General features: G+C 44.4%; 1 protein-coding gene across 2 annotated transcripts in view; it reads left to right on the top strand.

Annotated features, from left to right (window-relative positions):
• Positions 1 to 7306: 7306 nt before the first annotated feature.
• The window catches only part of KIAA1549L (KIAA1549 like), a 211914-nt gene continuing 192017 nt past the window's right edge, over positions 7307 to 27203 (top strand). Inside the window, exons 1-2 of one of the 2 annotated variants that reach the window (XM_039539040.1) lie at positions 7307 to 7348; positions 7919 to 8011. Coding sequence is in view for 1 of the 2 variants with exons in the window: in XM_039539039.1 (XP_039394973.1) it covers positions 9651 to 9867 (217 nt within the window). In the remaining variant the exon portion in view is untranslated. Of the gene's footprint in view, positions 7349 to 7918; positions 8012 to 9360; positions 9868 to 27203 lie in introns of those variants that run through there. The other variant, XM_039539039.1, reaches the window with a different exon arrangement.

The raw sequence follows: 27203 nt of genomic DNA on the forward strand, positions 1-27203 counted from the left end.
GGGCCAAAACCTGTCACCAACCTGGGAAAATGCTGACATGGATAAATGCTTCTGTAAACAGGCCACAAATTTTTAGGAAACATAGGAATGTTGCTGTAAGTAAAGATGATGCAGTAGTAGCTGTTCTCACCAAAGATGTGGGTGATTCTCTCTGAAAGGGACTTCTTATCTCAAGATCTTGTAGACAGAAAACTGGAAGGAATCGTTAGGAGAGACTTCAAAGATTTCAGTCCTAAAAGCATCCTTAAAGCATCCCCCCCGCGTGCTTTTTTTGGGGGGGGGGTCAGGATGACCATCTAAAACCACAGGACAGCATCTACCTCTCCTCCCAAAAATAAGGAATTCCTTCCAATATTAAAGAAAATGTCTCTCTTTCTATGGTTTTCATATGTGATTCATTTGTGGGACTCTGGGTGCTTTGGTACTAGGACCATGGCCTCAAATTTGATAGCACATCAGCAGCTTTGGCTCAGGCCTCTGATGGCAGTCTGCCAGTCAAAGCAGCTCTTTGTGTGTGTGCCGAAGTTATAAAACTCCCTTACATCCGGTTGTAAGGACTCCAGAAGAGATAAGCTATCACCCACAACAGAAGGGCTTTTTCAGTCAGATACCAGCCAGAGATGCCAAAGAGAGGCCATGGAACCAAAGAATAGACAAATGTGCCTGCAACAACAGAGATACCTAGGAGGCTGAATCTCTTTTTCCTAACAATGAAGTCAAACAGACACAGGACAAGTGGGTTCAGGAAACAGTTTTGACCGTTACTTGCTGGAACTTGGTGCTCCTCCCAAGGTTGAGGGATCTTATCATGAAGTCGTCATGCTAGCAACTGTACATCTTTTATCCTTCCAGATAACAGAACTCAGTCCCTAAGAAGAAAGATTCTCAGGATCTGTATTTTATATTATTCATCATACAGAAAGGAACTGCAGGACTAAGAAGTACTAGAGTTCAAATGATTAAACAGCTGGATGAGGAGAAAAAAATTCAGGATGAAAGCTATAGTATAAATTTGTAGCAGTGATATCTCCAGAAGTACTTGCTGATATTTTGGATCTACCAAATGCTTGTCATATTTCTATATGCCCACATCGCCACTGTCTGCTGAGGTCTGTATATGGGAACTCCCATTTCCAGTACAAGATCTCAGGGTTTTCATAAACATGTAGTAGTATAAGGTTCATATTCCTGGCAGCAGACCTATATCCCTTTCCTGCTAAAACTCCCATAGGGACATCATCCTGAGAAACAACAAGATGAAAGTCTGGACATGCTGCAGTCCCATAGCTTTGTAATTAATGTGAAGTGTAGCTCTCTGCCTCCACCCATTCATTTTAGGTAGTCATTCTCACCTCCCTAAAGAGAAGCTGTGGCACAATCGGGATAGATGCAGCACACTGAAAATATACCTCAAATGAATGCAATCAATGAAATGTTTAACTTCCAAGTTTGTATCCTGTCACCTGAAGTGTTCAGGTCCTAGGATCTCCACATCATCCTTGGCTAGATGAAGTGCAGTGTGACTGAAGCATAAAAGGAATTTGAAGGCTTGCCTATGCTTAAAATGCTGCAGTGGTGCTGCTGTAGTGCTTCAGTGAAGACACTACCTCTGACAATAGGTGGGTTTCTCCCATCAGCTTAGGTAATCCATCTCCCCAAGAGGCAGTAGCTATGTTGATGGGAGAATTCTCCTGTCTATCTAGTGTTGTCTACACCAGAGGTTAGGTCGGTTTAACTGCATCATTCAAGGAGTGTGTCGCTCAGGTATGTGAAAAATCCAGTTTTACCTACCTAATTTCCTAGTGTAAACTAGGCCTAACAAACCAACCCCAAAAGGAATAAATCCATGGCAAGGCATGGAAAATTCAGCAGCTACAACACAAGAAATTTGTAGAGCAGCCAAACACTACAAATTAGAATTCCTGTCCTCTGCAAATATATCCTTTGATAAGAAGGTGTTGCATATGGTAGTCTCCAAATAGCTATTTTGGGTTTTTTTAATTTTTGAGGCAGGAGGGTATCCATTTTTGTTTTTTAGTGATAATTTCCCCCTTCAATAATCTTGGTCTTTACTGCTCACTACTTCCTATAAATCACAGTTTGGGGGAGATACAGACCAGAATGAAAAATCTGTTACCTGATCATTTCTGTTATGGAAGTAACATTTTACCTCAATCTGACCCACTCTCATTAGTCTAAATTAAGATGTTAGGACTTTGGCCTTGTTTCTTAGTCTGCAATGGAAGAGAGATGTACACATCTGAAATTGAAAGGTTCTTACCTGTTACTGGTTTACAGCGGAACCTCAGAGTTACAAACACCAGAGTTATGAACTGACTGGTCAACCACACACCTCATTTGGAACCAGCAGTACACAATCAGGCAGCAGTAGAGACCGGAAAAAAAAGCAAATACAGAACTGTGTTAAATGGAAACTACTAAAAAATAAAGGGAAAGTTTAAAAAAATAGATTTCACAAGGTAAGGAACCTGACTTTGTGCTTGTTTCATTTAATAGAATCATAGAATATCAGTCCAACCCCCTGCTCAAAGCAGGATCAATCCCCAACTAAATCATCCAAGCCACAGCTCTGTCAAGCCTGACCTTAAAAACCTCTAAGGAAGGAGATTACACCACCTCCCTAGGTAACCCATTCCAGTGCTTCACCAGCCTCCTAGTGAAAAAGTTTTTCCTAATATCCAACCTAAACCTCCCCCACTGCAACTTGAGACCATTACTCCTTGTTCTGTCATCTGGTACCATTGAGAATAGTCTAGATCCATCCTCTTTGGAACCCCCTTTCAGGTAGTTGAAAGCAGCTATCAAATCCCCCCTCATTCTTCTCTTCTGCAGACTAAACAATCCCAGTTCCCTCAGCCTCCCCTCATATGTCATGTGCTCCAGCCCCCTAATCATTTTTGTTGCCCTCCACTGGACTGTTTCCATTTTCCCACATCCTTCTTGTAGTGTGGGGCCCAAAACTGGACACAGTACTCCAGATGAGGCCTCACCAATGCCGAATGGAGGGGAATGATCACGTCCCTCAATCTGCTGGCAATGCCCCTACTTATAGAGCCCAAAATGCCGTTAGCCTTCTTGGCAACAAGGGCACACTGTCGACTCATATCCAGCTTCTCGTTCACTGCAACCCCTAGGTCTTTTTCTGCAGAACTGCTGCCTAGTCACTCAGTCCCTAGTCTGTAGCAGTGCATATGATTCTTTCGTCCCAAGTGCAGGACTCTGCACTTGTCGAACCTCATCAGATTTCTTTTGGCCCAATCCTCTAATTTGTCTAGGTCCCTCTGTATGCTATCCCTACCCTCCAGCATATCTACCACTCCTTCCAGTTTAGTGTCATCTGCAAACTTGTTGAGGGTGCAATCCATGCCGTCCTCCAGATCATTAATGAAGATATTGACTAAATCCCCCAGCCCCAGGACCGACTCTTCGGGCACTCCACTTGATACCGGCTGCCAACCAGACATGGAGCCATTGATCACTACCCGTTGAGCCCAATGAACTAGCCATCTTTCTATCCACCTTATAGTCCATTCATCCAGCTCATATTTCTTTAACTTGCTGGCAAGAATATTGTGGGAGACCATATCAAAAGCTTTGCTAAAGTCAAGGAATAACATGTCCACTGCTTTCCCCTCATCTGCAGAGCCAGTTATCTCATCATAGAAGGCAATTAGGTTAGTCAGGCATGACTTGCCCTTGGTGAATCCATGCTTACTGTTCCTAATCACTTTCCTCTCCTCTAAGTGCTTCAGAATTGATTCCTTGAGGACCTGCTCCGTGATTTTTCAAGGGACTGAGGTGAGTCTGACTGGCCTGTAGTTCCCTGGATCCTCCTCCTTCCCTTTTTTAAAGATGGGCACTACATTAGCCTTTTTCCAGTCATCTGGGACTTCCCCCAATCGCCATAAGTTTTCAAAGATAATGGCCAATGGCTCTGCAATCACATCTGCCAACTCATTTTGCACCCTTGGATGCAGCGCATCTGGCCCCATGGACTTGTGCTCATCCAGCTTTTCTAAATAGTCCTGAACCACTTCTTTCTCCACAGAGGGCTGGTAACCTCCACCCCATGCTGTGCTGCCCAGTGCAGTAGTCTGGGAGCTGACCTTGTTCGTGAAGACAGAGGCAAAAAAAGCATTGAGTACACTAGGTTGCCTCCTTCATTCAGTAAGGGTCCCACACTTTCCTTGACTTTCTTCTTGTTACTAACATACCTGAAGAAACCCTTCTTGTTACTCTTAACATCTCTTGCTAGCTGCAACTCCAAGTGTGATTTGGCCTTCCTGATTTCACTCCTGCATGCCTGAGTGATATTTCTATACTCTTCCCATTTGTCATTTGTCCAATCTTCCACTTCTTGTAAGCTTCTTTTTTGTGTTTAAGATCAGCAAGGATTTCACTGTTAAGCCAAGCTGGTCGCCTGCCATATTTACTATTCTTTCTACACATCAGGATGGTTTGTTTCTGCAACCTCAGTAAGAATTCTTTAAAATACAGCCAGCTCTCCTGGACTCCTTTCCCCCTCATGTTATTCTCCCAGGGGATCCTGCCTATCAGTTCCCTGAGGGAGTCAAAGTCTGCTTTTCTGAAGTCCAAGGTCCGTATTCTGCTGTTCTCCTTTCTTCCTTGTGTCAGGATCCTGAACTCGACCATCTCATGGTCACTGTCTCCCAGGTTCCCATCCACTTTTTCTTCCCCTACTAATTCTTCCCTGTTTGCAGGTCAAGAAGAGCTCTGCCCCTAGTCGGTTCCTCTAGCACTTGCACCAGGAAATTGTCCCCTACACTTCCCAAAAACTTCCTGGATTGTCTGTGCACTGCTGTATTGCTCTCCCAGCAGATAACAGGGTGATTGAAGTCTCCCATGAGAACCAGTGCCTGTGATCTAGTAACTTCTGTTAGTTGCTGGAAGACAGCCTCATCCCCCTGGTCTGGCAGTCTATAGCAGACTCCCACCATGACATCCCCCTTGTTGCTCACACTTCTAAACTTAATCCAGAGACTCTCAGGTTTTTCTGCAGTTTCATACCGGAGCTCTGAGCAATCATACTGCTCTCTTACATACAGTGCAACTCCTCCACCTTTTCTGCCCTGCCTGTCCTTCCTGAACAGTTTTTATCCATCCATGACAGTACTCCAGTCATGTGAGTAATCCCACCAAGTCTCTGATATTCCAATCACATCATAATTCCTTGACTGTGCCAGGACTTTCTGTTCTCCCTGCTTGTTTCCCAGGCTTCTTGCATTTGTGTATAGGCACTTAAGATAACTCACTGATCATCCTGCTTTCTCAGTATGAGGCAGGAGTCTTCCCCTCTTGCGCTCTCCTACTCGTGCTTCCTCCCGGTATCCCACTTTCACACTTACCTCAGGGCTTTGGTCTCCTTCCCCTGGTGAACCTAGTTTAAAGCCCTCCTCACTACATTAGCCAGCCTGCTTGCAAAGATGCTCTTCACTCTCTTTGTTAGGTGGAGCCCGTCTCTGCCTAGCAGTCTTCCTTCTTGGAACACCATCTCATGGTCAAAGAATCCAAAGCCTTCCCTCCGACACCACCTGCGTAGCCATTCGTTGTCTTCCACGATTCGACTGTCTCTACCTGGGCCTTGTCCTTCCAAAGGAAGATGATTAAAAACAGCATTTTTCTTCTGCATAGTAAAGTTTCAAAGCTGTATTAAGTCAATGTTTAGTTGTAAACTTTTGAAAGAACAACCATAACATTTTGTTCAGAGTTGATGAACATTTCAGAGTTATGAACAACCTCCATTCCTGAGATGTTCATAACTGTGAGGTTCTACTGTATGGTACTAACTCTTCTTCTTGAGGTATCTCTGTGGGTTCACATGTGCCTCTTATACCTTTTATTGCAGATTTTCATTAGCAAAAGTTAGAAATAATCAAAACAACACAAGAAAGAGCAAACTAGATATCAAGTAGAAAGTACTATACACAGAGTACCACTAGAGGGCTCTGCACTAAATACATGGGCTAGAGCTAACCCCTGCAGTGATGAGTGAACTAGCCATTACAACATACATAACTGTAAGAACCATTCAACTTTCATCTTTTCTGTGTGGATAATTACTAATATTCACCAGGTGGAAGCTAATTCTGGATAAGATGAATTAGTGATTTGTGGAAAAACTGAGTAAAATGGCACAAAGGGGACAAATTAGCTATGGCATAATCATACAAGTAACACTTCAACTGTACCAAATTAGTAAAAACAAATATGTAATTTCACTTATCAGTATTGCAAGGATCTGGGGATTTGCAGCTGCAGGTTCCCATAGCTGGGGTCTGTTTTCCCTTCAGACTTGATTTGTAAACATTTAACAAAGAGAACTCCTCTTTCCTTCTGCTTTTAAAACATATTATTGTAACAAGGAGAAAATATTACTTTCCTTTACTTCAAGTACTATTTTCCCCATTTAGGAAGCAATTCTATTTCCAGGACCTTGGAATAAGAATTATCACTATTTCCCCCAAAAGCATCTTTCATCTTGTTCCACACACACCATAGCTACCACTGTATTAGGGGAAGCCTCGACCCCTGTAGCCCAGTGGCTCTCAACCTTTCCAAACTATTGTACCCCTTTCAAGAAGCTGCTTTGTCTTATGTACCTCAAGTTTCACCTCACTTAAAAACTACTTGCTTACAACATCAGACAAAAAATATAAAAATTTCACAGCACATTATTACTGAAAAATTGCTTACTCATTTTTTATCATATAAAATCAATTTGAATATAAATATTGTACTTACATTTCAGTGTATAGTGTATAGAGCAGTATAAACAAGTCATTGTATGAAATTTTAGTTTGTACTGACTTCGCTAGTGCTTTTTATGTAGCCCGTTGTAAAACTAGGCAAATAAAGATGCGTATCCATACCCCATGGAAGACCTCTGCGTACCCCTGTTGAGAATTACTGCTTTAGCCTCCTTACCATTCACTCACACTACCTGCTGACAGCACTGCTTCTTCCCCTGTGTCAGGGACAAATTTAATTATAAGGCTCAGTGGGCCAATAAGCTGAGGAGAGAACTGGTCTACACCAGCCAAAGAAGCAGGCTGGCACTCGGGAAACTGCATTCCCCTCCACACAGCCTGAAGGAGAGGACTGGCCATTTCTGCTGTGGCTGCTACTGGCTGAGCTACCCCTACTGCTGTTACTGTTGCTGGGGAAAGGGGGAGTGATGTGGAGCCCTCCCCCAATGGAATGAGGCCTATTGCACCTACTCCCCCATGGCTGCTGCCCCTGAGACCATCTGCCTGCTTGCCTCCACCTGGAACTCATGCAACAGAGATGCTATTGCAAGCATACACGGGTGAATGTACTCAACGTTGGGCTTTCCCTCCTGTTCCCTTCCTCCCAGTTTGCAGTAAACTGGTGGGCCTCTGCCCACCCCTTGCTGTTTGCTATCTTCCCTCACTTTCATGTGTCTTCTCCCCAATTGGCTGCCTGTCTCTGCTGCCCTCTCTTTGTTGTTAGCTGCTTCCCTTGCCTCACCCAGGACTTCCCCCTTATTGTTACCTGCCTCTCTCGCCCTGGAGGGCGGCCCTCCCCTTGCCACATTGTTACCCGGGCCACCTTCTCCATATGCTGTTTGGTACTGGCCCTGCCTGAGCCCCCTCTCCCCTTAATATTTGGTTAGCTGCTCTGTCTCTTGCTGTCTAGTACCTGCCCTTCCCAGACTCTCCTCTCTTTGTTTTGTATTCTGTTTCCCAGCCCCTTCCCCTCCAGCTTTTTGTTGTTTGTTCCCTGCTGTGCCCAGTCTTGTCCAGTTTCCTCCATACACCTGAGCTTCCTTACACTTTTCTCATTTTTATGCTTCTTCCTCTTGCTTCAGCTAAGTTGGTGTCTGTCATAGTGATTTGAGGTGCTCTCTCACCTTCAGGTTTTGAGTCCTGACTTTTCAGCACACCCTGTTCTTCCTGGCCTGGATGGAGGGCATAGCAGATTTTGCAATCTGAAGTACAAGGCTCCTTAGGTGAGTACAGTCCCTGGCTGACTTCTAGTCCCTCACAGGTATTTTGTACTTGTGTGTGAATTTTGTTCTGGTGAAAGATTGAGTGAAATCCTGGCCCTATTGACGTGAATGGCAAAACTCACATTGCTTTCAATAAGAGCCAGCATTTCTGAAGCCCTCTGTCTACAGAACAGCAGTAGAACACCATTATTCCATTTAATGACATCAGTGACTTGGAGAAAGAGACCCTTTAAGGGGTGAGTTTACAGATCAGTGTCTATCCCTTTTCATTACTTGTTCAAAGACTGATATTGGTGGTGGGTCTATTTGTGCTTTAGACACACGACCATTAGATTGAAGCCATCAATTAGTTCCACAGAGGCCAATGAACTCCCATCTAATTGTAGTAACTTTAGATTCCTACCAATCTTTATATCACTGCCAAAGGAATGGTATTTGAATGAATATAGCTTAATTCATATGTTAAAAAATAAAAGAGAGCTGCATCTTGGTGCCTGCACCTAATAAAGATGATGAGAAAGACCAGGCATATGTACTGAAACTGCAATGAGTGGGATGTCAATAGGATAAAAAGAAGTTGGGGTAGCTGCATCATTCATTCCTCTGGCCCTGTGCTTGTACCCACATCATTTTCAGGTTCTTGTATATTTTTTGTTGTATTAAAGGTTAGACTCTCACATTTGGGCTTTAACAGGCTCAGGGCTTTGCTGAGACAGTCAGCTGTAACCTCTTCCTTATGTCTCCCTTAAGTTATAGGGCAGGGTATGGTTGCAAATAGACTAGCAATCTCTGACCCATTTCTTTGTGCTGTTTTCATTGAAAATGGTCACTTCTTGAAGAGAAAGGTCGAAGTAGTACTGCTGGCTGTACTAAAAAACGAACGAGGAGGGAGAGCATAGTCCCACCACAACAGTCCCAGCAGGGTGGAGGAGAGGCTGTGGGGGGCACTTGGCTGATTCACCACAGGGTGCTGTGCGCCCCCCCTTTCATTGGGCAAGGGCTCCGAGGCCACACAGAGAAAGGGGGACCTGCTCTGAGGGAACTGGTCCTGGGCGTTAGCAGAAAAACACGGGTGGGCCAGAGGGAGCTGGGCCCGCCTAATCCTTGCCAGGGCCGGAGCCCTGTGCTCCGCGCTGTACAGCAAGGCTGGGCAAGGGGCCGGGTTCTCGTGGCTGAGGAGCCCAGAAGGGGTCCCCCTCGCTCCGGCAGCGCCGCCTCCGCTGCTCAGCTCCGGCTGAGGAGCTGGGCTGGAGGGAGGGAGGAGGCGGTGGCTGGTTGCTACGTGATTCCTTTGTCGCTGCGGCGCCCTTGCCTGGCTCAGCTGCACGCGCGGCTCAGCCCCAGAGCGCGAGCCGGAGCCGGAGCCGGAGCGGAGCAGCCAGCGAGGGGCACCGGCGCCGCGTCCCCCTGAGCCCAGCAAGGGCAGCCAGCGCCGGCCGGGGAGAGGCGCGGGCGCCATGGGGTCCCCCAGCCGCAGCTGCTCCTCGCAGTCCCTGCACCGGCTGTAAGGCGGCGGCGCGGCCCGTCTCCTGCACCCTCCCCCGGGGCCGGGGGGCCATGGCCAGCGGAGCTCCGTGAGCCGTGGGACTCCCGGGCGCTTCTGGAAGCAGGGAGCGGCATTGATGTGTGAGCCCCACAAATGGCTCTCGGGGAGGAGGGGGCCGATCAGAGGTGTGAGCATCCCGGGCACCTGGGGGACCTGTTTGCCGCCTCTCTGCCTTGGGCAGCTGGCAGAGCCCTAGGATGCCCTGATCGGCGGAGCTCCCAGCCACCTACCAGCCAAGGGGCCATCTGCAGGGCTGTCATGCTGATTGGGGTGATCCTAGCCCTTTTCCAGAGTGTCCAGGCTGAGCAGGGTAAGGAGCACGCCTTGATCTTTGAATCCTCTCCGGAGCGCTGCACTGAGCAGGGACCACTCTTTCCGGGGGGCTGGTTTCTTACACGGAGATGGCTGCAGGGTGCATATCCATATTTTTGTTACAAGCTACTGCAGTGTCAGAAACCTGCCTTCGGAAGACAGTACCATTCATTGCGAGGATGGGTTTGCAGGGCGGTTCGGGTTTGATTAAATAAAAGTTACAGCTACCTGCATATTAGCCGCACTTCACTGCAATGGAAAAGGGGTCTGTTATATTTGGTATATGTCTATAATACTTTGCTAAGGGTGAGATAAACGGATAACTGAAGTCTAAAATATGTAATCCAGACTTCCTCCTCCTTCCAGCGGAGGTTAAATATAATGGAAGAGAGGCATTCTAGCTGCTGCTTTTCTTGTGTTGTAGAAGTCCTACACATAAGGAGCTCTCTGGTCCATTTTAGCCAGCACAAGACTAATATCATTCTCTTTTTCTGTGGGACAAGCTGCTTCTATTAGCTCTTGTACCTGGCAGGGAAAGAGAGACTGCAAGAAGCTTTTGTTAAACTACAGGATCGGTTTGGGGGGGGGGGGCAGGTTCTTATGAGATCTGAGTGTAAAACAAATCTCAAATGCAATTTAGAATGTCTAGGTTATATTTTTCTGATTCCCTTGACTGTTTTGGAAGTCCATTCTATATCGTCTTTAGTTTTGATAGTAATAATTTTACTGGTTGGCCTCAATGCAAGAATAGTTACTGTTTGGAAAGAGCAGTGGGCATGTTTACTGAGTGGTAATTAGATGTATCGTACTAACATTTTAGACGCCAAGAAGTGTAAATCTAAGGCTATGCTAATACAGTAGAAGTAGACTAGTACCAATTTAAGGCTAAATTAGTGCCCTGGCTTTAAAAAAGAACACAAATGTATACACTGCCCTATTTTTGACCAATCTCTTATTGCTTATTGTATTTCTATTGCTGTTTCATGTTTAAATGGTAAAATGAATACTGTAGTTGGCTAACTAAGAGGTCATTCAGTTTCTTTGATATAGAGCTCCCATATATCTACATGCTTTTAGAATGAATGTACAATAATTGTGTGCAATTGATGTAGGGTATGGCTATAATGTAACACAGGTTCTAATTTACAAATTGTGAGTTTAAAAAGAACCAATGCTTCATACTTCATTACTTGATCTGAATTTATAAATACTGTAGTTTGATTTATTCGTATAAGATAAATTATTCTTTGTGGCACAGGATCCGGGGGACTAGACATTTTTCTTTTCATCTATAAGCATCGTACTTGACAACTCAGTCTATGTTTCATATTAACTCTCACATTAAGTCTAAATTAAAAAATGAAATATATCCACTTTAATACAGTCCATCTTTCATGACTGAATTTTTAATTTGGGGAAGGCAATGGGTTATGATGCATTTTTCTTCTTAAGGTCCCTACATAATTTAGTCTGGTTAGTAGTCAACAAAAGTATTTACAATATGATTGCTCCTTGATCACCTTTGTGAAATGATAATGAGCTTACCTTTATGTATAATATTTAATTCAGAAGAATCCCAAAACATTTGCAAAACTATATATGAATCACATTGCCAATAGTGAAATAAAAAGCTGATAATTTGCTAAATAGCATTCAGCAAAGCTACCTAACAGCGGCATAATACAGGAAGTGAAAAATACTGACCAATACAGGGGAATTTTAGATAGGTCATAGAATATAATTACCTAAATTGGAAATAGGACAGGATTGGGGGTCATTAATAAAAAAAGAAACTACACTTTAGCTTGTAATAGCTAAATACATTTTTTTATCCAATGTAAATAGGGATGATACATAATTTTGAAATGAAGCAGTTGGAACATAATTAAACCTATTGTAATTAGTAGCGCTTTGAGTGAAGTTACAAATACAACATCCTTAAATTTATATGGACTTATGATTAATTTATTTTATTGTCATTTGAATAATTTGTTTAATTTGAATTTTCATCAGCATAAAAGCTTCTGCCTTTCATTTAGATATAGGGTGTGAAAACTTGGTGTCACTGAAATCAATGGAAAAACTCCCACTGCCTTCAATAGGGCCAGGATTTCACTCCAGAATACACTTTTTTTTTTCCCTTATGAGGGTTCTTGAAACATTTTTCTTCTTGTTAGTTTATAAAATTCAACCAATCAGATGCTAATGCATATATAGCTTTGCACTTGAATAACAGATTGAATCTAATCAGGGCCGCCCAGAGGTGGGGGCAAAGGGGGCAATTTGCCCCGGGCTCCGCAGGGGCCCCCAAGAGAAGAGCGGAGGCTCCCGCCTCCGCCCCTCTCCTGGAGCGCGCCGAGTCTCCGGCTGAGCCCCTGAGCCCCGCCCCGATCCGAGCCGCGTGGTGAGGGGGCGGGGCTGGGAGCTCTGGGCTGAGCGCTGTGCTCGGCGTGGAGCTCACAGCCCCCCCCCCTCACCCCGCGGCTCTGAGCGGCACGGAGCTCAGGCCTCGCCGGAGACGCGCTCGGGTAAGGGGCTGGGGGGAGCGGACCCGCCGCCGCCGCCGCCGAAGCGCAGCCCAGCCCGGTCTTCGGCGGCGGGGGGCCCCTTCTGTTCCAGGACCCGCCGCCAAAGTGCCCCGAAGGCCCGCGGTGGGGATCCCCCCCGCCACCGAATTACCACCGAAGACCGGGCTGCACTTCGGCGGCGGGTCCCGCTTCGGCGGTAATTCGGCGGCGGGGGGCTCCCGCCGCGGGTCTTCGGGGCACTTTGGCGGCGGGTCCCGGAACGGAAGGGCCCCCCGCCGCCGAAGATCCCGGGCCCCCGGAATCCTCTGGGCGGCCCTGAATCTAATGTAAATATGTGCAGTCAAATTATCTGTTTGTGTAAATTGACTCAGCTCCACTGACTTCAGTGGTTGTACCAGTTCTTATACTAGGCCCATCACTGTTATCTGAGTGACTTCCAATGGTGCAGTAAGCAATATAACTATTATTTGTCATGTGTTATTCCTTCTCCAGGCTTCTCCGCAGGGTGGGAAATTTGCACATGGTTTTTTTGTTGTTGTTTTAGTGTATGGTTTGTGTATGGCCTTTTGTGTATGAAGGCAAAGAAGTGTGTTTTGTTCATGGAGGGGAAAGAAAATGTGGTCTATGGTTGCTCCGAGGTCCTGAGCAATTCATAAAGAAGAACTTTAGTTTTGTGAAAGTAGAGTTGATTTTTAAATAGTAGTTGTGTCCTGAAGGTTGGTGATATGGGATTATAGCTACCAGAAATATGTGTATCCACTGACCTTGGTAGAAAATGTGACATGAATTAATTCTCCTGCAAGGAACTCCTTACAGCATTGTTTCCCAAACTTGGGACGCCACTTGTGTGGGGAAAGCCCCTGGTGGGCCTGGCCGGTTTGTTTACCTGCCGCGTCTGCAGGTTCAGCTGATCGTGGCTCCCACTGGCCGCGGTTCGCCGCTCCAGGCCAATGGGAGCTGCTGGAAGCGGCGGCCAGTACGTCCCTCATCCCGCGCCGCTTCCAGCTGCTCCCATTGGCCTAGAGCAGCAAACTGTGGCCAGTGGGAGCCACGATTGGCCGGACCTGCAGCCGGGGCAGGTAAACAAACTGTCCCGTCCTGCCAGGGGCTTTCCCTATACAAGTGGCATCTCAAGTTTGGGAAACACTGCCTTACAGGATCAGTCTTTCTACCTCTGTGTTTGTACTGAGCCAAACACAACAGGTCCCCAGTGTTGAACAAAACCTTAGAGAAAGCAACAGATCCAAAACTCTCTTGTGTGTAGGTAAGCTCTGTCCAGGTGGGAGAGCATCTGGAGCTGTTTGCAAGGACTGCAGAGGGACAGGAGAGACCAGGGGCCTGCTTCCAACCCAGGGTACCCATTAGAGGGAAGGGGCTTTCCCACCTACTCTGCAGTGTGAGGTGGCAAGGAAGAGCAGCTGGAGCTATCTAGGCTGGAAGAAGGACCCACTGGTCTGCAGTGGTGGAGCACATTGGCTGAAGCATTTGGATAGAGGGGTTGCAGCTGGTGAGCACGGGGGACATGGAAAAAATGGTAACTAAGAAGAGTTGCCTTTTTCATTTTGCTGATAGTTAGTCTGTTCAGTTTAGATGGTGAGCTTGTCATGGGAAAGGCCATATCTTCCCATGTGTTTACAGAGCATTAGCCCAATGGGTCCCTACCATAAGTAATAATAATTGCATAAATAATAATGGTGCGGTGCCCCTTAATACTACCTGGAGCTTTAGTTCACTGACTCAGAGAGCACAGTGTCACCTGGTGAATTGCCAGCACTATTGTCCATAGATCTGGGGTTTTCTATGAACGTCTCCTGTCTGAGTATTGAGTAGCTTCTGAGAACAAATGAGATCATTGCCCAAATTGGCATATTTGTAAGTATATCTCAGTCAAAGTTCTGGTAGATAGGTGTTCACATCACAAAAACTGCCATAAAAAATGGCACCTTTGCTACTAACCTCAGTGAGCATGCCAAGGATTTCACATGCATGGTGAATGAGCTACTTTCTAAATGCTAAGGTGGTTCCTCCAGTGCAGAGCTGACACACATTAATGAGGTACTGTGGAAAGCTTGCAGTGTCACTGGCCATACTATCCTTTTTCTCTTCATTCTGTAGACGTATCAATCCAGCATTTTTCATGAGCATTAAACTACTAATTTCTTTTCCTGATAGATGATGTTTACTGGTTTTGATAATTCAAATAGAACAAAACGTATGTAAATGCTTGCCCTAGGAAAATAAACAGGACAAATGAATAGCAGAGTTGGAAATTAACCAATGAAATGTTATTTGCAAAGTCTCAAATCTTGGCTCATTTTAGCCAAAACACGGTAGAACCACTGTGGTTCTGCTACATGGGATGGAGGAAGTAGGCTATGGAGAGCATGTGGAGAGGGGGTCTATACATCTCTGGGAATTGTGCTTCTTTATGTGGGTGCATTAGAGGGCACGACTGATGTATACATATTACATAAACCTGGTCCTTGTAGATTGAGAGTCCAAAAGGAACACATGAATTGGTGCAAAGCTAGGTTACTCTTGGTGTTTGTGTGGGGATGGAGGATTTGAAATATTTCAAATTAATATCTAAATAGGTTGTATGATACCATATCCTATGTAGGGAAGGACAAGTGAATTATATTGTAAACTAGGGTTACATGTTTAAAGTATGTCCATGTTTACATTATTAATGCCCCTACTTCTAACTGACTTTGGGGTAGTGCTTTTTTGGGACCTCCAGTAATGTGCTTGACTTAGTATCACGAATTCTCTTAATTTTCCACAGTGCTGCGTTTTGAAAGCCCCCATCAACTTATGCTTGGGGTCAGACTGATGGTGGCAGGGAATGCTGCCTACTCATTCTATTCCCTCAGTAGCTGGATGTTTCTGCTGAAATGATGAGGACTGAAACAGTTAACAGTGCTGACATTTCCCTTATTGTCTGGCCTTAAACTCTATAATTCTATGTTAGGCTTCAGAGTCAACATATCACTGAAATGAGTGGGGACATTGCAATCTTCTGAGAGCTGTTGTTTTAGACTGACTCAGGGAGGAAACACTGCAGTGGTTGGACTGATCCACATTTTGCTTGCTGTCATAAGCACCTATAGCGGCTCAGTTTGACCGCACACTCGTAACACTTCACATTGCTCTCATTGACACTTGCTCTCTGGCAAGAGGAATGTGCATCTCTAACAGTTTGTGGATGGACATACATCTAGGTCTCCTCAGCTAATACAACTCAGAGGAAAAATTCCATATTCAGATATTCATTAAGGCAATAGATGTATGGGAGATAGTAAGAGCAATTTCTGTAGTCTAAAGCAGTGGTTAGTGTTCTTGGTTCCTGTGGGTTGAGAGGTTGTGTTCTTGGAACAATGGGTCTTACAGAATGTCTCTGGAATTATTAAGGGGTGCTTTCCAAGGACAAGACAGCTGGTTCTTCCATAAATAGTTTTTCAAAAAGTTGAGTAAATAATATTTTTATACTTGAGTAGAAGTTTTAGCAGGCCTTTTCTCAGAGGAGGAGGAAGTACAAAAGAACTCCAAACTAAATTCCACTTAACCAAGCAGTCTGTGTTAAATAGAGGTGGCTAAGCCAGAAGTAGTAGGATTGTACCAAAGTAATATCACCCGCTTGAGTAATAAGACAAATTAGCAGATAGACCTTTCTCCTTCTTAAAGTTCAAAGACTGCTGTGTATGCATGCACCTGAGGGGAGCAGTTGGTGCTGCCACCATGAGTAGGGGCCATCACTTCTCATCTCCCCTTAGAAGAGGGTACTGCTGATTCTGAATGTTGGAACACTACTTCATCTACACCCATGTTCCAGCAGTCGGTGTCTGAGCCAGCTGTAACTTCTCAGAGCCCTCACCACTGTAGTATTTGAGCATCTTCCAATCATTAATGGATTGTATCCTCACAACACCCTTACGAGGTGGGAGTATTATCCTTCTTTTACTGTTGAAGAACTGAATGCTCTTAAAACTGAATGCTCTTAAGATGTAGGTATCTGAAGCATATCCATGAACACAGATTGTGCTTTTAAAAGATCCATTAACACTAGCCCAATGAGCGTCAGTTTCACTATCTTCTCCTAAACTGGGGAACTATTTCAGAAACTAAAGATGAAAGTTTGCTTATAGTGTGTTCTTTGGGCTTTGTGCTAGAAATGAGATATAACAGAGTGTATAGAAAAATGGAACAAACACGTAATTTTTATATTCCTTATAGTCAAACCAGTGAAATTCCCTCTGGGATTGTGGGAGCCAGAGGGTGGTGGGGACAAATGAAAGAAGACGTGTAGCTAGGCTAAAAAATCCCCTCAACTCTTAGCAGCTGCAAACTAAGCCAGTATAATAGATGTTCCCATAATTATACTTACGGGTACATTTAAGCTAAATAAAACCATACATAGAAAAAAATAATTAATATTCTAAACTTCTCTTCCTCCTTCTTGCACTTTGGTAGACTAGACTTATGTGAAGCTGTTTTGCATTCTGCTTACCTCTGCTGTACATATTCATTTAGGGCCTTCACCAAAGTCTATTGAAATCAATAGGAGCTTTCCCTTAGAAAATAACACTGGTATATTGAAGATGGGTGAAGAAATAATGGACAAGATATTATTCTGTGTTAGTAAATATTCAGACATTTGTAGAGTTTAAAGCCAGAAGAGATAATTAAATCATCTAGTTTGACCTCCTGTCTATCACCAACCATTACATTTTACCCAATTACCCCTGTATTAAGCCCAATAACTTGAGTTTGATTAAAGCATATCCTCCAGAAAGGCATCCAGTCTTGATCTGAAAGCATAAAGAGATACAGAATCCCCTACCTCCCCTGGTAGTTTATTTCAGCAGTTAATCACCCTCACTGGTAAAAAGTTGTGCCCGATTTATAATTTGAATGTATTTGGCTTCAGCTTCCAGCCATTGGTTTTTGTTATGCCTTTCACCACTAGATTAAAGAGCCCTTTAGTACCTGTTATTTTATCCTCATGAAGGTATAGAATCATAGAATATCATGGTTGGAAGGGACCTCAGGAGGTCATCTAGTCCAACCCCCTGCTCAAAGCAGGACCAATTCCCAACTAACTCACCCCAGTCAGGGCTTCGTCAAGCCTGACCTTAAAAACCTCTAAGGAAGGAGATTCCACCACCTCCCTAGGTAACCCATTCCAGTGCTTCACCACTCTCCGAGTGAAAAAGTTTTTCCTAATATCCAACCTAAACCTCCCCCACTGCAACTTGAGACCATTACTCCTTGTTCTGTCATCTGCTACCACTGAGAACAGTCTAGATCCATCCTCTTTGGAACCTCCTTTCAGGTAGTTGAAAGCAGCTATCAAATTCCCCCTCATTCTTCTCTTCTGCAGACTAAACAATCCCAGGTCCCTCAGCCTCTCCTCGTAAGTCATGTGCTCCAGCCCCCTAATCATTTTTGTTGCCCTCCGCTGGACTCTTTCCAATTTTTCCACATCCTTCTTGTAGTGTGGGGCCCAAAACTGAACACAGTACTCCAGATGAGGCCTCACCAATGTCAAATAGAGGGGAATGATCACGTCCCTCGATCTACTGGCAATGCCCCTACTTATACAGCCCAAATTGCTGTTAGCCTTCTTGGCAACAAGGGCACACTGTTGACTCATATCCAACTTCTCGTCCCTTGACTTTAGCAAAGCTTTTGATACGGTCTCCCACAATATTCTTGCCAGCAAGTTAAAGTAGTATTGGCTGGATGAATAACGTGGATAGAAAGCTGGCTAGATCATCGGGATCAACAGGTAGTGATCAATGGATCCATGTCTAGTTGGCAGCTGGTATCAAGCGGAGTGCCCCAAGGGTCGGTCCTGGGGCCGGTTTTGTTCAATATCTTCATTAATGATCTGGAGGACAGCATGGACCGCACCCTCAGCAAATTTGCAGATGACACTAAACTGGGAGGAGTTTAGATACGCTGAAGGGTAGGGGTAGCATACAGAGGGACCTAGACAAATTAGAGGATTGGGCCAAAAGAAATCTGATGAGGTTCATCAAGGACAAGTGCAGAGTTCTGCACTTGGGATGGAAGAATCCCATGCAGTGCTACAGACTAGGGACCGAGTGGCTAGGCAGCAGTTCTGCAGAAAAGGACCTAGGGGTTACAGTGGACGAGAAGCTGGATATGAATCGACAGTGTGCCCTTGTTGCCAAGAAGGCTAACGGCATATTGGGCTGTATAAGTTGGAGCATTGCCAGCAGATTGAGGGACGTGATCATTTCCCTCTATTCAACACTGATGAGGCCTCATCTGTAGTACTGTGTCCAGTTTTGGGCCCCACACTGCAAGATACTTATATACTGTAATCTAGTCACCTCTCAATCTTCTTTTTGATAAACTAAACAGATTGAGCTTTTTAAGTCTCACACTGTAAAATATTTTCTCCAGCCAACAAATCATTTGTATGGTTCTTTTTTGCCCCTTCTCCAGTTTTCAACATCCTTTGTAAAATATGGACACCAAAACTATATGCACTGTTCCAATATTGGTCTCATCAGTGCCATATACAAAGGTAAAAATCTCCTCCTTACTCTTACTCACCACTCTCCTGTTTATGCAGTGTCGATGTAGCCGTGTTGGTCCCAGGATATTAGAGTGACCAGGTGCATGAGGTAACATCTTTTAGTGGACCACTTTCTGTTGGTGAGAAAGATAAGTTTTTGATCTTACACAGAGCTGCTCTTCAGATCTGAGAAACCTGAAGTTTAGGTCACCTGAAGAAGAGCTCTTTATAAGCTCAAAAGGTTCTCTCACTTACCAACAGAATGTGGTCCAGTAAAAGATATTACCTCACCTACCTGGTCTCTCTAACTCACTTGTTTATACATTCTATGTAGTAGAATGAGCATTTGTATCTGCTAATGTTTCAGTGATAGAGTTGCCAACTTTCTAACAACACAAAACCGAACACCCTTGCACCGCCCCCTGGTCATTCCATCCCCCACCCCTGTCGCTCGCTCTCCCCCACCCTCACTCACTTTCACTGGGCTGGGGGTGCAGGAGGGGGTGAGGGCTCTGTATGGGGGTGTGGACTCTGGGGTGGGGCCAGGGATGAGGGGTGTGGGGTGGAGGAGGGGGCTCAGGGCTGGGACAGGGGGTTGGGATGCGAGAGGGGGTTCAGGGTGTGGGCTCCGGGAGAGCATTTGGGTGTGGGAGGGGGTTCCCACCTGGGTCGGGGGTTTGGGGTGTAGGAAGGAGTTTGGGATGCGGGCTCTGGCCGGGTGGTGCTTACCTCAGGCGGTTCCCAGTCTGCAGCGCAGCGGGGCTAAGGCCGGCTCCCTGCCTGCCCTGGGTCTGCATGGCTCCCGGAAATGGAGGCATGTCCCCTCTCCGGCTCCTAGATGGAGGGTCCAGGGGGCTCTGCATGCTGTCCGCACCTGCAGATGCTGCCCCTGCAGCTCTCATTGGCCGACCAGACTTTTAGCAGCCAAGACAGCAATGCTGACAGGAGCTGCCAGGGTCCCTTTTCGACCGGGCATTCCGGTTGAAAATGATGGCTGGCAACCCTATTCAGTGAATGTTTTTAAAAGAGGTGCTGCATTTCTCCACTACTTTTTAACCCATATATCCTATTTCTGTATCTGTGAATATGGTGGGAAAAGTGTATTCATTGTCACGGTATAAATTTTCAGTGGTGATCCAGTGTCTGGCCTGTTCATGTGTGCTGATATTTGTAGTTTGGAGACTGGGTTATGATGCATTGATTAGACTTGCTGCTGAAAATCTTCACTGCCTTCTTCTCACACGTGCATTTTCTTTCAGGATGACTGATAGTCATCCATATTGAATGCAAGATTGCCTGCCACTTTATTTACAGGCAACACAACTGGAAACCATGTACCTGTATAATGAAATGTAAAATTTCTAAAACAAAAAAAATCCATCTGAAGGTCAGTTAGCAAAATCTAGCAGGATTATTCTGTGTTATTCCACCTTCTAGAGAACCTATACTTTCATTACAATACTTGTTAGGATGCAAATAAATGAAGAATCTTTAGCTAGCTAGTTTAAATGGCTTCAAAGGATCTGTATTCATAAAATGAAACCCTTCAATGGTCATTTGCGAAGAGTAACACAGGGAAGTTGTTTTGTAATGAAGTCCAAATTGTGAATGGTGTAGAACAAATTTTTAAAAGGCAGTGTGTCAGAGGCTCGTTACAAATTAGTTATTATTTTTAAATATATGAAATTAAAATGAAAAATGTTGATGTTTCTAGCAAAGTAATGGAAAAAATAAGATGCATCACTTTCCTCACAGTTTCTTTAAAGTACTTTTTTGAACAGGGTCTGCTAAAATAAATGTAGAGGCTGCTAAAGCAAAAATGGTAAGAAAACAGCTGGAAAAACTGAAGTTTACCCTTAAACAGTTAATTATCAAACAGTGGTATCAAATGAAACCCTTCAATGGTCATTTGCGAAGAGTAACACAGGGAAGTTGTTTTGTAATGAAGTCCAAATTGTGAATGGTGTAGAACAAATTTTTAAAAGGCAGTGTGTCAGAGGCTCGTTACAAATTAGTTATTATTTTTAAATATATGAAATTAAAATGAAAAATGTTGATGTTTCTAGCAAAGTAATGGAAAAAATAAGATGCATCACTTTCCTCACAGTTTCTTTAAAGTACTTTTTTGAACAGGGTCTGCTAAAATAAATGTAGAGGCTGCTAAAGCAAAAATGGTAAGAAAACAGCTGGAAAAACTGAAGTTTACCCTTAAACAGTTAATTATCAAATAGTGGTTCTTTGTTTTGAAAAGAACAAAAGGAGCTAGATTGTTATTTTGTGTGTCACTGAAGTGCTGAGAAGCTGATTTAAAAGAAACCATTATAGACTTAACTGGTCCTTTCTTTTAATCTGATGAACTGCTGGGGCAGATGGGTGTATCGCTAGTAAAGGACTAAATTTTTATAAGAGTCATGGCTAGTTAGAAAATGGAATGATGCACAGCTTTATCACTTTCCATGACTGCAGGATGTTCTAAGAACTGTGGTCTTTAAACTGGAGATTCCAGAGGCGGTATGAGGGAACCCTCAAAGCTCTCCTTGTCATTCATGGTCTGTTTACATTAAATTTAATTTAGCATACTGCAGTCTGATTATGCTTCTGTGGTACTGTAGGTTTAAATGTATTTCTTTATCAAAAACATTTTGGATGAAAGGTTTTTCTGCTTGCGATAAATGTTTAAAGGCTGATTTCAGAGCTGTTGAGAGTCCACAGCAGATTTCAGCTGGAGTTGTAGATGCCCAGCACCTCTGAAAATCAAACCGTCTTTTTCCCAATGATATCTGAAGTGTATAATGACATTAACATAAGTAGTAGACTTTAAAAACACCAATGAGAGACAATCAATATACAGGCTTGCATAACTCAGTGTTTTCAAAGCTGGAGCCAGCTCTGCTAATAATACCATTACACACAGGGAATCTATTCAGGGTTCAAATGTCCAAAAAAATGTAAATGTAACTAAATCTGAATGACCCAGAAACTCTTATTCTAGCTGTAATGGCTGCATCATTGAATCGCCACACTGCATAAGTACCTCAGTACAAATATTGTTCATGAACCCATTAACTACTTACTAGAACTAAACTCATTGCTGTTTTAGAAACAAAAATTTACTCAGAGAAAATAGTTTAAAATTTTGAATCAGCCTTCCTCTTCAGCACAGAGAGTGGGAACCAGGTAGACATGGGGTTTTATAAAGAGTATGGGATAGGGTTATCTCTGACACACCAGTTGGAAAAAGAAGAGATTTGGCATTACTCAGTGGAGAGTATACATAGTATGGGATGCTATATTGGAAAACAGAAGGCAAGTTCTTTGGGGGCAGGGATTGCATCCTTGTACATATTTGTACAGTGTTTACCTCCATATCTGTACAATGATTCTCATTGGGGCATTTGGGGGCTGCTGCAATATTAATGATAATAATTGCCCTAATTTATTTTTATTTGAAAAATAAAAAATGTGCCTATACAAAGCCCTAGGTGCTTGAATAAATAATTAATATTACATCAAAACAACCTCCCAGCAGCATTAAATGATTATTCTGATATTATTCTGCCAGCCTGCCACCTACTTTAAAAAAAGAAAAGCTCTGTTCCATTGGACTAGATGGCAATTCCTAATCAGGTAGATGTAAAAAGTATCCTGTTCCTTTCAGGGCCAAACACAAATACTGCAGAGCTTCTTTAACCCAAGGTAAAAGGATGGCTCACATCAGCCAGACTCCAGAAAGGAAGAGAGAACCTCACCATGTTCTGTTTCAGCCCCAGTCCTCTTTCTGGAGAGTATTTTCTTGACACGTTCTGCTAGATTTGATTCCTGTCTCCCCACAAGACATCACTCTTTATGGTGTGCTGTGGAAATTAACTAATTTCCCACAATGACCTAGCCCTTCTACGCTGCAAATCCTTGCATTCAGAGCAGGTAGCCGTCGTCCTCCTTGTAGCAAGGGTGGGAAAGTTGATACCTTTTCTATGAACCTGTGGGTTCATTCTGTAGATGCCATTAAGGCTGTATCTGTACAACAAACTTTGGTTAATGCAAGTTATGTTGGCATAAAGCTGCCACAGTTAGCATATCGCTACAAGCAGGGATATTCTTTACCAACTGGCAGACTACAATTGGTGAAGTTGTGAAATGCCAGTAGTGATCCTAAGGCACCAAAGAAAGATTCACCTACCAGCTCAGGAGGTTCAGAATGACAGCTGAAAGTGTTTTTGGCAGACCAAAGGCATGATGGCATTGTTTACTCATGAGATTGGATCTCAGTGAAAAAGTATTCCAATTGTTATAGCTGATTGTTGTGTACTGCATAATATCTGTGAGGCAAAGGGACACAACTTGCCACCAGGGCGGAGGTGGAGCGGCTGTCGGCTGAGTTTGAATAGCTAGACACCAGGACTATTAGAAAAGCTCATCACAGAGCTATGCAGCTCAGGGAAGCCTTGAAAGGTTCACTTTACCAGTCAGCCACCCAGTTGGGTGAACTATACTGAACCTGCTCTTAAGTTGAGGGGGCTGCTAGGAATTGTATGATGCTTGCTGTACATGTATGAGTATAACACTGTTTGTTAATACACCTATCAGTTATGTGGTGCTTGCTGTACCTTCATAATTATTACAGTTCGTCACTGATCCCAGGAGTTCTGTTGCCCTGTACAATAACAAGTTGTGTGTGCTTTCAGAAGTGCTAGGCATTCTGTATCACATGTTGTGAAATAATAAAGATAAACTATGTTCCCAAAAAATAGATTTTTATTGCATACCAAAACCAGTGCATAGAAACTATGTGCAATTAAAAAACCAAATACAATAAGAACTTCTGAAATAGTTACTGGAACAGAACTAAACAAGGGGAAAGAACATTCCTGTCCATTTCAGTCCATTTTGGCTGCACGTACAGCAACTGTGGCTCTCACAGGTCAGTGTATGTGAAGCTGTGGTTGTCCATACTGCCCCCCTCTCCGAGGTGGATTGGTAGGGGAAGGGATGCAGCCCCTAATGCCACATGGGATGCTGTGGGAGTGTAGGGAGGTACTAGAATGGAGTTCTCCATTGACTGAAAAGGGAGACAAGTCCATGCTTGTTGAACCTGTAAGTCCACGAGAGTCTGCAGCATTTGTGTTTACTGCCAGAGAAGCCCCATTATGTCCTGGTGCATCTCCCTCTCTTTTGCCCTCTGGAACTCCTGGGTCTTTCATCTGTCCGCTCTTTCCTTCTCCATTCTCTCTGAAATATTTACCCTCCAGGCCCTCTGTTCGTGGTCTATTGCGGTGCTGCCTTTTCAGGTCTCGCTGAACATGTCATCTTGAGTCCTCATCTTTTTCCTCCTTATCTGGTCAGGTGTTCTGCAAGTGTGGAGGTGGGGGGACTAGCCAAGGCCACAGCAGCAGCTACAGATAAAATACACAGAGGCATCATTGTAAGTATAGTCACAATGGAAAGGGAAAGTTAAGATTCAAAACTCCCTTCCCTTGCTTCCCTAAAGTTTTAAACAAGACTCGCTTATTGACGCTGCAGCCTTGGAGCACTTGTGCACAGCACCACTCTCCAGCCCCAGCCATGGTGAGTATTACCCCAAAGGGGCTTAGGTGGAAGGGAAATGAGGTGGGAATTGCATGGAACAATACAATTTTTGCCTCTGTTTCCACGGGTCTCAGTGCTGGATAGTGGCACTGAGCACTGATACTCTTTTCCACAGGTGGTGGTGGTGATTTTAGCTGGTATCTTGCTGCTGAAAGTAACACAGGCACAGGAAAGCACTGCTGCTGCTGGTGTCCCAAAGCCACCAGGGCCAGTATGCTGCTAGTCTGTGTACTGCAATGGTGTCTGCCGCTGAGTGGTATAGGAAAGTGCCCTACTGTGAAAGAAGAAGTAAGGCAGCCATTCCTAGAAACCTTCGGGAGAGGATTGCAGAGTGTTTCCATAAAAATTTCATTGAGATCTCTCAGGAGGATTCAGGGGACCTCCCTGTGTACATCAGCAAACTGCTCTGCATGCCCCCTCCCCCCCACACCTAACTCTACATGGGAATGAAAAGCAAACAGCCCTTCCTCTCCTTGTTGTGCTGCTATGTCTTCTACTATGAGTAAATTAATGAAAAGTTGATAGTTGTGTCCTGCTATGCTGGGGTTGGGCGCCATCACTAAATGTAAACATTGTAATGGGAAAGGTGTTCACACACTTACCTAAGGTTCTTTCCCCTGTATTGGGCTCCCCAGAGCTTAAGTGCTGGGACTGATAGGACTGTGGTGGAGTCTCAGATAGGTCATGGCTTGTGGCATAGCTGAACCCCCGTTACATAGTCCCCTAGCCTACTCCTTTTCCTCTTCCCCCCTGGCTATTCATGGCAGGGGTCTGTGTCTTGGGCCCCCTGGAGGTATCCATGGTGGGCAGCAGGGCGTTGGTGGTGTCTCCACCAAGAGTGACATGCAGCTGGTAGTAAAAGTGGCAGGTCTGTTGCTCAGCACCAGATTGACTGTTGGTCTCCTTGATCCTGTGTCTGGAGCAGTTCTTTCGCTTTCAAGTGGTACTGCTGCTGATTCCTGTTGTATCCCTTTTCCTGCATCCCCCAGTGCAATCTGCTCATACATGTCAATCATTCTACAGTTGGTCCATAGCTGTGCCTGCACAGTCACTTCTCCCCACATGCCCAGGAGATCCAATATCTCCTGTCTACTCCAGGCTGGAGTACCTCTGGAGCGTATTGTCAGCATGGTTGGTTGGGCAGTTGCACACAACAAGGGAGTGTTGCTGGGTGTACTCGCCACACTGGCCAATCAGGGAAAAGGCATTTAAAAAATGTGCAGGGTTTTTAAAGGGGGTGTGTGGCTTCCTGTCTCTGTGACTCAGGGCAGTGGAATTCACAATTGTGACCAGAGCAATCAGTGTCGGGCATTGTGGGACTGCTGCTGGTGGACTGTTAGGCTTGATATAGGTCACAAAGAGTCTATACTTGCATTGTGTCAATCTCCGTGCATCGACCATGGCTCAGTGCCACTTGGGAGGTGGGGTTACTGTGTTGCTATAACAGGGTGCTGAAGCTGGTGGGAGATGATTTTAAGGGTAGACGCATGCACAACTAGATTGATGCAAGGTGGCTTACATTTACCTAACTTTGTAGTGTAGACCAGTCCTCAGCACTCTCCCACTTGTTCCTCCACCCTCACTTCACTTGCATTTTAAAAATTCTTTCCCAAGACCACCCTGCAGGGATGCTCAGACTTGTGCATCCATTCCTAACCACAGTGCCCCTGCTAGCAAGAGCAGCACTGGAGTGAATTTGATGCAGTCATTGCATGGGGATTAACTTTACCTAAATGCAAAGTATTATCATTTTGGATGAACATAGGGTTTAGAGTGCTGCATTAGGAACACATTCAGTTGAAAACATACTGGGTGAAATCCTGGCCCCCTTGAAGTCAGTGGTAGCTTTGCCATCCATGGGGCCAGTATTTATCCCACTGTGGGATAGGACTATCGCAGGCATGACTGCGGAAGGTCCGCCGGAGCCAAATGCCGCCCTGCCAGGACAATGCCGCCCCACGCGCCTGCTTGGCGCGCTGGGGTCTGGGGCCGGCCCTGAAGGGACTGACTGAGGGAAGGATCAGCCAGACCCTGCGCGACCTGGAAGGACTTTGCTTTGCCCAAGCCTGTGTCCCCAAGGCAAAAAGTGACTGAGCCAGCTGAGGAGAAGCAGGCACTTTGCCACAGTAGACAAAGAAATTTGTAAAAAATACAGAAAAAATAAAGATAGTTGGAGAACAGTAAAGGAACTGAATTTTCCTTGAATAAAACTGAATATTCAAAATTGATCAAATGTGTTAATACATACAGTATTATGAACAAAATGCAAATCAATATTATCACTGAATTTTGAGAGACAAGGTGAGTGAAGTAATATATTTTATTGAAACTACTTCTGTTAGAGAGAGAGAGAGAGAGAGATCAGTCACCCACCTTTGTCTCTCTAATATCCTGGGACCAACACAGCTACAACATCACTATTATCACTGAATGATAATCTTATCTACATGTATTTGGGGAATGCAGTTTTGTTTGTATCAGTATTAACATTAGGTCACTTTATTTTATTATATTATAAATATATAGTAAACTTCTATGCCTGTCATTATAGCAGTCCAATCTGTCTTTTTTCCTATAAAATATCTATAGTTATTTAAAGTATTATACTAATTTGGTCCTGAATTTGTCTTTTGTCTTAGAGAATTATTGCTAAAGTCGATCTTCCGTTGTGCA

Source organism: Mauremys reevesii, linkage group 4 (assembly GCF_016161935.1).
Source record: "Mauremys reevesii isolate NIE-2019 linkage group 4, ASM1616193v1, whole genome shotgun sequence".
Taxonomy (NCBI): Eukaryota; Metazoa; Chordata; order Testudines; family Geoemydidae; genus Mauremys; species Mauremys reevesii.